At 49.4% G+C, this 12,416-nt stretch overlaps 1 protein-coding gene across 3 annotated transcripts in view; it reads left to right on the top strand.

Annotated features, from left to right (window-relative positions):
• XIRP1 (xin actin binding repeat containing 1) overlaps window positions 1-12,132 on the top strand; it is a 33,582-nt gene extending 21,450 nt beyond the window's left edge. For all 3 annotated transcript variants that reach the window (XM_048510928.1, XM_048510927.1, XM_048510926.1), the window contains 2 exons: window positions 312-366; window positions 3,541-12,132. In XM_048510928.1, the coding sequence (XP_048366885.1) occupies window positions 3,542-11,095 (7,554 nt within the window). In that variant the 5' untranslated portion in view covers window positions 312-366; window position 3,541 and the 3' untranslated portion in view covers window positions 11,096-12,132. The remainder of the gene's footprint in view (window positions 1-311; window positions 367-3,540) is intronic.
• Window positions 12,133-12,416: the final 284 nt, after the last annotated feature.

Consider the following 12,416-nt stretch of genomic DNA (forward strand, 5'->3'; position numbering starts at 1 on the left):
TACACGAGCTCTTAACTTCCTACGCCACTGCTGCTCTCTTGGGAGAATTCTTTTTTTCCCCAGAAAAACCTAGGCCACCTTCTCTCTCTCCCCTTGGAAGAACAATGCTCAAGACTCCACAACAAGTCGCTTGACTGTTAGTCTGTTTTAAATCGGTAGTATGGGTATGCCCGTAGAGAGACAGAATAATGAGGAACTTAAATAGGTTAACTGTAGTTCCTGATCAATTCACATGTATGTCACAGATGCATAGTTTTGTATGCCTGGGAATGTGAGCGTAAAAACACTTTGTTATTCTATATTTTGTTTAGAATTTTCACATCCAAGGTCCCTTTTAATTCTCTTGATAACCAGGAAGCAAACAAGGTAAGAGTTTGTGCGTGTGGTTTGCCTAACCCTGCTTCTGTGGCTAGCTGCCTGGTCTGGATTGATACTTAATAATGGCTTTGCAAATGGCTTTCAGCTTCGAAATAACCTTGTGCATAAAACTCCACTAAATGTAGGAACAGCTACAAGCACAGAATGGCTTTTGGCATGGGTTGTATTACAGTTTGGTTAATAGTATACTGGCTTTGGTTTGTTTGCTAATTTTTTTAAAAAAAATGATATTTACGTATGAAATGTAGAAGCTCTTATTGCACGAAAAGGGGGGACAGGTGAGATTCGCATGCCTAAATTCAACATTCTCTTATGGCCCCTTCCGCACATGCAGAATAATGCGTTTTCAAACCACTTTCACAACTGTTTGCAAGTGGATTTTGCTATTCCGCACAGCTTCAAAGAGCATTGAAAGCAGTTTGAAAGTGCATTATTCTGCATGTGCAGAATGAGCCTATGTGCCCCAATTCAGTCCCTGAGATCCACCAAGGGCATCCTCCCATCTATCAAAGCACTGGGTTCAGGTATGAAGAGAGGGATTCTTGGGGACCGTGTACCCCAGGTATACCATTCCATCCTACCTTTCAGAAGCGCTGACAGCCCACCTGTTTTTGGTTGGCTTTTGATGCTCAAAGCTCAGGATGGCGAAATCTCACTGAACTGAGTAAATGTTTTTGTATTTTCGGAGAAGGAATTGCCATAGTGTTCTATCCCATCTAGGAAACCAAACTGAAATAAATATTTGCAGGCAAACCATCGCCATTTCTGCTCTGATTTTGATTGTATTAGTAAAATGGGATCAACCTCTTATTTTATAAAGTTCCCCAAACCATACAGCAGGGAATTGCTGGTCCAGATCCCCACTCTCCATGAGCTCCTCAGAATCTGACATGCTAGAATAATGCAGTGTGAATTCAGATGCACCGTTTGATGGGAACGGAATAATCTACTCCAGCAATGTTGGGACAGTCTTGTTGGAATACTTAGCGGAGGAATGACTCTTTCATCGACTTGAATTCCTGGGACAGACCTCATAGCTCCCATTCCAGCTGTCCAGACACACTGAATGCTTTGATCTACATTGGTCTATCAGTCCACCCATCTGCACTCTGTGTGCATGGCTGATTCATCCTCATGGCCACCATCAGGTGCGCATCTTCTAGCAGCGCCCAGGGTAGATATCCTTGCTTGTCCCCCTTAGTTATGCCATTGATCACCACATGATTCTGTTGCCTCTTCTTGAAGGACTTCCTATGTTCTTAGTTCAGAAACCAACCAGGAGTTCAGTATAGGTTGTCCCTATCAGTACCAACACCTCTCTAGTAGGTCTACATCCAAGACTGGCACTGAATTGTTCCATCCCCTCCAACACTTTGGGGGCAAAAACTGTGTCCCTATTCAGAGCTGGATCCACGACTGCTTCAGTGCCATTTTCCCCATTCTTGTTAGGGATTCTTCTGCGTTTGCTAAGTGATCCCAGCCTATCACAGACAACATTGTAAGCGTGACACGCTGGGCGAGAGCTTCCTACAAGGTCACAAGGGTGACTGAGCACAAAATTTCCCATCCAAAGTCCTCCTTTGACTTGGAGTCTGTTTTGTGCCAGTGGCCCTCTGCACTGTGAGACAGCGTGGTGTAGTGGGAAAAACAGGTGGACTCTAATCTGGAGAACCAGGATTGATCCTCCACACCTCCACCTGAGCGGCAGACTCCTATCCAGTGAACCAGATTTGTTTCCCCACTCCTACACATTCCTGTGACCTTGGGCCAGTCACAGTTCTCTCTGAACTCCCTCAGCCCCACCTGCCTCCCAAGGGGTCTGTTGCGGGGAGAGGAAGGGAAAGGAGCTTGTAAGCCACCTTGAGTCTCTTACCAGGGAGAAAAAGAGGGGTATAAATCCAAACTCTTCTTTTCTTCTACATCTTTTTTGTTTCATTGGCCCTTTCCGTACGGGCCAAATACAGAGTCCCAGGGAAGCTAAAAACAGCGTCCCTGGGAGACCATTCGCATGACAGGCACTGCTGCATCGCAGCAGCACTGGCCTCGCAACTCCCGAGTGGCGTGAAGCCGCTGTTTCCGAACCTCACTCCCTGAGCGAGGTTTTTCGGAAACAGCGGCTTCCAACCGCTGCCGTACAAACGGCAGCAGCTGGAAGGTGCCATTCCCCCCTTTCCCGAACGCTGTACCGTCCCTCCGGCCTTCCGGTGCATCACACAGGGCAGGGGACACGCCCCCCTGCCCTGCGACTCCAGAGCAGTCACACGCCTGTGCGACGCGCTAGAAGGCCGGAGGGATGGTACGGCATTCGGGGGACAGCGCAGCCTCTGCGCAGGCTACGCTGTCTTCCCCACCCCTACCAAGACCATCCGTGCGAACGGTCCCGGGGGTGCATCGGCGTCGTTTACGCCGACGCACCCCCGCAGTGTTGCTGTGCGGAAACGGCCTTTGTTTGTGCCATCAAGTCACAACTGACTTATGGTGCCCCCTGGTGGAATTTTCAAGGCAAGAGACATTCAGAGGTGTTTTGCCATTGCCTGCCTCTGTGTCACACCCCTGGTATTCCTTGGAGGTCTCCCATCCAAACACTAGCCAGGGTTGACTCTGCGTATCTTCTGAGATATCTGGGGAGATCAGGCTAGCCTAGGCCATTCAAATCTGGGCTTTGCATCTGCAGCATGGGAGCGAGGGGAAATTGACCCATTTCACTCTGAGCAAATGAACTCCAAGGTGTACACTGGCTGTGAGGTTGAGGATGGGAAGTCATGTGCTCAAGAGAGCACAAGCAGCAGGGGCAGATGCATGCATAAAACCAGTGGTGTAGAGTGGAGTCAGACTCTCCACCTCTGCAAACATCAATACCTTGTTAACGTTGTCGGCAACTAATAAACCGGTAGTCAAATTAGATCCCTTTGCTATTTCCTGGCTACAAACTAAACCTGGCGCTTTAAGTAGGTAAAGGTTGAGTTTTGAAGCACCTTGCTGTAGTTAGAGATGCGCCACCACTCCTCGCCAATCGGAAGGAGGCGTTTGCAGTGGCGTGATGGTTTTGTGGATTGAACATGCGTGTTAACAAAAGGTCTCTGCATGGGTTTGGGTTTTCTCACTAACAAGCGGCAAAGTGATGGAGAGGCTGTGCTCACCCTTAAAACCTGTTTCCTTAAGGATGGCCGAGGCTTCTGAGAACGGGAAGTCAACGAACGTCCCAAGGGTGGACACTGGTCTGCCACCAGCTTCTTCCCGGGATTCTGTTGTAGATCCGCCTCCACTTACTGGAAGCCAGGATTCGAACCCACTGCCTTTGCCGCCTCCTAAAGAATCTTTCTCCAAGTTCTACCAGCAGCGCCAAGTGAACGAGCTGAAGCGGCTCTACCGCCACATGCACCCTGAGCTACGGAAAAATCTGGAAGAGGCCGTGACGGAAGACCTGGCCGAGATGCTGAGCTCTGATGATCCCGCAGGACAAGCCTCAATGAACTTAGATCCGGTGCTGCCAGGAGAAGTTCAGTCCATGCGCTGGATCTTTGAGAACTGGACGTTGGACTCCATCGGAGAACATCAAGGTGCTAAGAAGCTCGCCGAGGATGAAGCCATCCCAAGCGGAGATGTGAAGAGTAGGTCCACAAAGTTTGAAAACCAGTTGCTTGATGTGGACACGCTGACCCCCTCGGGCAACGCATCGAAGAAAGAACAAACCAAAGGGGACGTGCGTACAGCTCGGTGGTTGTTCGAAACCCAGCCGCTGGACTCGTTGAACAAAATGTACTTGGATGAGACCGATATGCAAGAGGCCGTGCTCAAGGAACCCGTTCAAAGAGGGGACGTGAAAGGAGCCGCGCAGCTCTTCGAAACTCACTCGTTGGATGCTTTGGGCCGCTGTAGCTCAGTGGAGGAGCAGAGTATCCTGCAACTCAAGTCAGAAATCCAAGAGCTGAAAGGAGACGTGGAGAAAACCATCAAGCTGTTCCAAACAGAGCCGCTCTGCGCGATCAGGGATAAAACTGGAACCATCCATGAGATCAAATCCGTCTGCAGGGAAGAAATACACAGCAACGCGGTGAGGACCGCTCGGTGGCTGTTTGAAACCCAGCCCCTGGACACCATCAACAGGGACGTGTCCAGAGTGCAAGTCATACGAGGGATATCATTAGAGGAGGTCGCAAAAGGGAACGTAAGCGGGGCCAAGTGGCTGTTTGAAACTCAGCCCCTAGACGCCATACGAGAACTTACTGTAGAGGAGGCGGATTTCAAGGCTTCTCCAGATCTCATCCAAGGGGCCGACGTCACTAAACAGTGCCTGCTTTTTGAAACTCAGCCTCTTGACACACTCAAAGGGGAAGTCTCCGAGAGCATCACTGCCAAAGAAGAAGTCGTCAAAGGAGATGTAAAGTCAACTCTCTGGCTCTTCGAAACCCAACCAATGGAATCGCTAAAGGATACTTTTGAAGTCGGGCAATTGAAGAAAGTAGAGCTTTCCAAGGAGGAGAAAGGAGCCGTGAAGGAAAGGAAGCACATTTTTGAGAGCTGTCCTTTAGGTAGCATCTCCAAGGCACCCTCGGAAGACTTCTCAGCCCCCAACATACAAGAGGTCGAGAAAGGCGATGTGAAAGCTTTCAAGAGCCTCTTTGAGACCCTCCCTTTGGACAGCATCCGGCAAGCTAGCACTGAAGAGGAGGTGAACAGTGGAAGCGTCAAAGCCAATCAGCTCCTGTTTGCAACAACACCCTTGTACACCATCAAGGATTGCTTTGGCAATTTCCACAAGGTCACTTCGGTGAGCAGAGAAGAGGAAGTGACAGGTGGAGACGTTAAGAACTACAAGTGGATGTTTGAAACCAGGCCTTTGGACCAGTTCGATGACAGCGTCCAGAAAGTAGATATCATCAAGGGGATCACTAAGCAGGAACTGGTGGCTGGGGACGTGAAGACGGCCAAGTGGCTTTTTGAAACCCAACCCATGGATATCATCCACAGCCAAGTCAACCCAGCAGAGCGAAATGCTTCCGGGAGAGAAGTTTCCCAAGGAGGGGATGTGAGGACCTGCAGATGGTTGTTCGAGACCCATGCGATGGATGCTCTGCACGAGAAGGCAGAGAAGAAGGAAGACAGAGAAGAACCCGTGGCACAAGGGGATGTTAAATCATACACCTGGATGTTTGAAACTCAGCCCCTGGACTCTCTGAGAGGCCACGAAGAGCAGTATTTGCAAGTCAGCAAAACCTTTTCCCAAGACGACTTACAAGGGGTAGACGTGAAAACCGTCAGACACCTATTTGAGACAGAACCCTTAACTGATAATGCTTCTGGTGGCGTCAGCTCAAAGAAAATAATCAGGTGCTCTAGCTGCGTGGAGATACAATCCGGAGGAGTGTCCCGGGTGAAGGAGTTTTTTGAAGCCAAGCCCTTGGATTCAGCTGGGAAATCAAACACAGCCACAAAAGAGATCGATATCCCAGCAGGTGAAAACGTCAAGCCAGGGGCAGTGCACAAGTTCACTTGGCTGTTTGAAAACTGTCCTATGGATACTCTGAAAAGCAGCCTGGAAGGCATTCAGGAGATACCTCCGGAAAAGGACATTCAGAGCGGAGATGTTGGAGGCAAGAGGTTCATTTTCGAAACCTACTCTCTAGGCCAGATCCACGACAAAGAGAATGAGATGCAGATCGAGAAAATCCAGGAAGAGACCCTGAGCAAAGCCAGCGTCAAGTCCTGTACCATGCTCTTTGAAACCCAACCGCTGTATGCCATCCAGGACAGAGAAGGAGGCTACCATGAAGTCACCTCCGTGAAGAAGGAAGAAATCATGAAAAGTGATGTGAAAGGTGCCAGGTGGCAATTTGAAACCAAGCCCTTGGATCAGATCAAGAAGGACGAAGAGGTGTTTGTGATCAGGGCAGTGACCCAAGAGGATTTTAAGAAGGGCGATGTCCAAGCTGCCCGGTGGAGGTTTGAAACGGAGCCTCTCAGTTCCATCGCCGAAGATAAGAGTCCAGTTGTGAGGACTGTTGACGATGTCCAAAGAGGAGACGTCCAATCCAATAAACAACTATTCGAGTCCGAGCAGTTAGGTCAAAAAAGGTACGTTCGGATGGTCAGCGTGAGTGATGTCCAGCAAGGAGATGTAAGGACGTCCACTTGGCTTTTTGAGAACCAGCCGATCGATTCCCTCAAAGGAGAACCTGAAAGCCCATCCAGCCTGAACACTGTTCAGAGAGAAGACATCCGTAAAGGAGACGTGAAACGCTGCACTTGGTTGTTTGAGACTCAGCCCATGGACAGTCTCAAAGACACCGAGGTTTCCTCCAGTGCCGAACCCTCAGAGGTGGTTCCCCGGGCCAACGTCAAAAGCACCACATGGTTGTTTGAAAGCACCCCGCTGGATAAACTCAGCACTTCGGAACGTCTCACAGAAACAGACTGGAAAGAGCGAACCATAAGAGACGTGCTGGAAGTTCTCTTCTTCCATCAAGTGATCCAACACGGTGGCATCCTTATTGAGGCCAATGATACTGAGAATGTCAAGATGGCCAAATACCACTGTAGCAGTCAAGGGGGCCCAGAGGTTCAAAAAGAGGAAGTTATGAGAGGCAACCTGGAAATGATCCTGTTCCAGCTTCTTCACAGGACCAATGTGGAGGCCCAAGGGGTGCTGGTGAGAGAAGAGGAGGACAGAAATATCAAAATCAGCCCAGTGCAGCTTCTAGATCCTCGCGTAGCAGAGAAAAGCTTAGAAGACTTGAGGGATGATCTGGCAAAAGCTCTCCGAGGCCTTCTGAGTCAAGACGCCTCTTCCAAAAAAGGGATAGTGATGCAGGAGACAGAGCCGGGATCAGTGAAAATCACCATCTATTCTGTTCTCCACTGGGTTGCCCAGCAAGAAGAACTTGTGAAGGGCGATGTGAAGTCCACCATCGGGAATCTGCTGGCTTCGTCCCAAGAGCAAAAGGCCACCGCGACTGTCAGACGAGAAGACAACGAGAGAGGCAACGTCCACTTGTACACTGCCTGCATCGAGAAGGGAGACCTAGATTACCTAAAGAACCTCCAGAGGGAGTCAGAGATAGAATCCCTGGTGTCCTCCCAAGCAAAGGAGGAACCGCTGAAAAATACGCAAGAAGTTTTAGTGCCTGCCCAGTTGCAGGAAGAAAAAGTAGTGAAAACAACAGCAGATGTGACATTAGGGGGTAGCAGTGGGGCTAAGCAAGTTTTATTGTGTGCTAGCAAAGAAGGCATCTTAGAAAGGGAGGCAGTCCATGCCAGTGATCTAGATGGTACGTTGCATTGTCTTGGGCAGTCCCCATCCACAACGATAGAAAATGTCATTTCAGGAAATGTGAAACTGGCCAAAAATGGTAGCAGTAGGTCAGTGAGAGAAGGGAAAACCCTGGGTGATACAAAGGAGGGAGCGGCCCCTGATGCAGCGGCTGCTCAGAAGGATGAGATAGACGGGGCTGTTTGCGCTTCCATCCTGACGACAGCCCGGCCCAAATCGCAGGATTCTGGGAGAGATCTCCAAGTTGCGATGCAAAGCCTCAGACTCGCCACCGCTGAGGCCCAAAGCCTCCAGCACCACGTCCAGAGCAAGCTGCAGAAGACCCCTGAGGATATTTGCCTTGTTGCTAAGCAACCCCGGGCAGCCACACCTCAGCAGGCAACGGCTGTGCAGGCAGCAGTCTACAACGAGGGCCGTGCAGCCAGCGGCCAGCAGCCAGCGAGCCGTGTCACCGTCGTCAGAGTGCAGGAGGCATCCAAGTCCCACGCCAGCGTGTCTCAGAAGAGCACGGCGCCACACGCAAAGGTCAGTGCATCTGAGGACATACAGGGAGGCCAGTGGCCACTGGTAGACTGTCAGGATGGCCCAGTTGTGCCTAGTGCACACATGGGCATTAAGGATGGCCTCTACACTGCCCAGCCAGTGAAAACCTATGTAAACCCATTTGTTGAGTCCGATTACAAACAGCACTCCGTTCCAGAAGAACGTGAGCAAGAGGCTATAATCGGAGGGGACGTAAAGACGGCTATCAGAGCCCTGCAGAGTGCCGCGGCAGAACAGAGGCCGGTAGAAAAAGAGGACGTTGTCTGTGGCAACTTACAGGCCACGCTTAAGTCCCTGGAAAAGTCTAACGTTAATGTCTCCAAAGGAGATTTTAAAGCAGCCATGATTTACAGGAATGCAGGGCAGCCGCGTCCCGTTTGTAAAAAGACAAATGAGGCTCAGGTTCTTAGGGAGCAGGCTTCGGGCTCGCAAGCTGTTAATGACTTTCCTCCTCCTCCTCCAGCTCCAACAATGAGGACCGTGTGCCCTTCGACCAATCTGAGGGAAGCTGAGACTCTGGCCTGTTCCTCAACCAGGCCACCGTATGCGCCTCTCCCTCAGGCCCCTGCCAAATCAAGTGACCAGAAGCCCTCAGAGAAACCGCAACTTCTTCCCAAACCAGAGATTATCTCCCCACCAAGGAAGAAACCTCTTCCACCTCCGAAGCCAGAGTTCCTTTTGCAAGAAGCGCTTTCCTACCCTGCCGGCAGCCACAGAAGCCGATCAGGAAAGGGGGTTCCCACTCCTTTCCTTTCCAAATCTTTGAGCACGGGCGACCAGAACACGCCAGTCACCTCACCCGCAAACCGAGCGCAGGCTTCTTGTGGGGCCCACACACAAGAGCAAACTGCACGCAGACAAGATTCAACGGACTGTCCTCTGCCTCTGTTATCTGCAGCAAAGAGTTCTGAGGAAAAAGCAGTAGAAGATATTATCAAGATGCCTCTACAAGTAGCAGAAGAAAAGCATAAGTCAAAAAGCGAAGAACAGAAGGAGCTGGAGGGAGTTGACCCTAAACCTTCTTCAGAGACAATTAAACATGGATTGGCTGGCAGTGAGAGAGGGGACTGTAATCCAACTAAAGACATTCAAGGATTCCTGGAGTCCTGCCAGCCAGAATATACATGTCCGTTACCAGCACGGCAAGAGGGTGTCTTGTCTCTTGAAGACCAAGTAGGCCCGGTCAACTTGGAAGGGCAGAAGAAGCCATATCTTTCTGCCAAGTGCCATGCCAATATTCTGAGGAAGGGAGCTATCACAACACATGCCTCGTCCTCCAGGATAGAAAGTACATCTACGTGTGAAGCTCATGGATCATGGGATAATCAGAAAACTAGCCCAAGGACAGAAGAAAAGACTTCCAAAGCTCCTGTTTTAGTTCCTTCGTCTCTACAGTCAAGGGAGACCTTGGAAGGGCATCAGGGTTTCAACGGCAGGGAGTCAGGAGATCTGTCAATGAACCCAGTGCAACCGGAAAAGCCAGCGGTGGTCATGCGGGAAAAAGCCTGCCGAGAAACGGAAGAGGAACGTCGCAAGAGGCTGTCGGTCCACAAGGAGGAGATCATGACGGGCAACGTCAAAGAGGCCATGGAAATATTTGAAAACCTGCGGAGGCAGGAAGAGCTTCATGAAATCTTAACTCGTGTGAAGGAATTCGAGGAGGAGACCTCTAGGGTGGACGTGAAGACCTTGAAAAGCTTTTTTGAGAAGGTCCCCGAGTGGGTGGTGCACCATAAGGCTCACCAAACCAAGAAGCCCAAGACGGAGAAGACGGAGCAGACAAAGGAAGTGAAGGAAGACTCTGACAGCATTTCCTCTGTGGAGCTGGCCTTCGAAGATCTGGAGAGGGCAAGCGCCGAGATCATCCACTTGAAGGAGCAGACGCTGAGCAGGCTCCTGGATATCGAAGAGGCCATCCGGAAAGCCCTGTACTCCATTTCTAACCTCAAGTCTGAATCGGACATCGCTGGCCTATCGGGGTTGCTCCAGGAGTCTCTTGGGAATTCACAAAGCCTGGCGGCGGGCAACAACATCCGGAAGGTCAACGTTGTCTCCAGCAAAGCCAGGCAAGAGAGAGGGGCCCAGAGCTCATCCTGGGGGGTCGAAAGGACGGCAGAAAAGATGGAGACGCCCAAGGCAGAGCTGGAGGTCCCTGTTATCATTCACCCCCGAGCGAGTTCTCCTTCTTCGCCATCCTACATCTCCATTCAGTCTGCTGCAAGGAAGCCCGCAGAGTCACCAAAGATGGTGCACTCCTCTACGTCGAATTTAACCGAGGCGGCCATGGAAAGGGACACGTTCACTCGAGATATTTTTAGCTCGCTACCCCACAAGTCCGTGAGGTCTGATGGATACAACTGGGCTCCTTGTGAAGGGGAGCAAGAGCCAGTCCAGATGAATAAAGGAGCGGGTTTGATTAAACAGCAGCACCTCAGCAGTCCTGAACTTCTCCAGCCTCAGATGAACACCAACGGTGACAAAGAACGGGACTTGTCTCCAAGCTTGATCAAAGGAGGCGGACTTGACTACCCTTCCAAAACTCCCCTGAGTGCTTTAAGCCCGTCCAATCCACGGAGGCAGAAAAGCATACTAGAACTTCAGACGAGTCCCGATGGATCCAAGCTCTACGGGGCCACCAGAACGGTCACTGAGCAGTATGAGGAGGTAGATGAGTTTGGAAACAAAATCATCACTTCATCCACCACCGTCACCAAACAATCGGAGACTCAGACCTCCACCACGTGTGACATGGTCTCCTGCCCCACCAGGTACGAAGTGACCGCCTCTCCGATCCTTCGCAAATACCTCAACAGCCCCGACGGCTTCCCTGCAAACAGCGGCCATCAGGAAACGGGAGTGGTCTTCGTTACTTTTGGCAATTCCAAACCCACTAAGAAAGAGTGAGATTATTTCATGGGAAACAAACTACAGCCGTGGTCTGCGCACATTATCTTGCAGGACTTGGACCTAAGTCAGTTTTAAGCCAACCTTTTAACAGGACTTATTGGACTTAAATCTAGATGGTTGAAGATGAAGCGGTGTGTGGGCTGGGTTGCCGGTTAAAGACAAGCTTTGCCAAACTTTCCAAATACAGTCTTACAGCTTGTGGATGAGTAGAACAATACATTCAGAACCCTGTTCTTGAAGAAAAGGGTGCCTACTTGCTATCACAAGAAATCTACAGGGCCTGGGATCCAGAGGAAAGGAATCGAGCACAAAATAAATGTGTGTGTGTAGTGGGGAGGGAGGTCTTCTCAATAATTTTGTATGTTTTCTTGATCTTGCATATCTAACAGAGGATTGCCAACTGTACGATAAGACCAGCATTTATTTCCAACAGCCGACCATGAGATTCTCAAAGTAGAGGCCAAAGGACTCAATTAACGAATCAGTGCGCCAATATATTGGGAGAAGAACTCATTTATTGTACCTTTTCTGAATTTTGCTGGCAAAGGAACCCTTTCTGCCTGCCACTTTATCTGACCTTCATAATCACCCAAAAAGATAATTGTCTTCCATTCTGGATAGGTTCGAAATCATTTCTTTTCCAACTACCAGACCGCTTTAATTGGGGGAGAGATAAATAGTACTATTCATATTTAGCAAGAGCTGAATACCCTAGGAAAGTATATGAAGTCAGAATTTTGTCTTTACAAAGAAGGAGAAACACATTATTCTAGTTTAGACTGAGATGGGTTTTAGGCATATTTATGGTTATTGCTTTTCTATTTTTTATTTTCGATTTGTAATTTATTGTTCCTTGTCAACGAGCCTTTCCTTTTAGCTTCTGCTTTCTTACGTATTTGGTGTTTTAATCGGTGATGAAATTGTGCAAAGCAGTTTTATGATGGACATTTTTGTACATTCACGAGATTTTAGACATTTTCCGGCTTTCGTTTTTTAATGTGCCTTCCAATGGTAAATTTGACTTTTGAAAAATAGTTTGATCTCCGTTTGGTTTTTGTTCCGTCTGGCCTGAATGCTTGATTCCTTTGAAACAGCGCTTGGAATCTCTCCTTTGAACTCCTTCCAGAGGGTAGCTTCGGGGTTCCCTGCAGCAAAACAAAATGGGAGTTATGTGACATATCAAAGAAAAGCACATTCCACTTTAGCATAAACTTTCACTGTTCACCAAAGTACACGTTAACGTATGAGTTTCCACTAACTCCCTGTGATTCTTCTTTGAAGGAAAAGACTTCATATATTTTAAATTTCCGGGTGGGTG

This window comes from Sphaerodactylus townsendi, linkage group LG11, assembly GCF_021028975.2.
Source record: "Sphaerodactylus townsendi isolate TG3544 linkage group LG11, MPM_Stown_v2.3, whole genome shotgun sequence".
Lineage (NCBI taxonomy): Eukaryota > Metazoa > Chordata > Lepidosauria > Squamata > Sphaerodactylidae > Sphaerodactylus > Sphaerodactylus townsendi.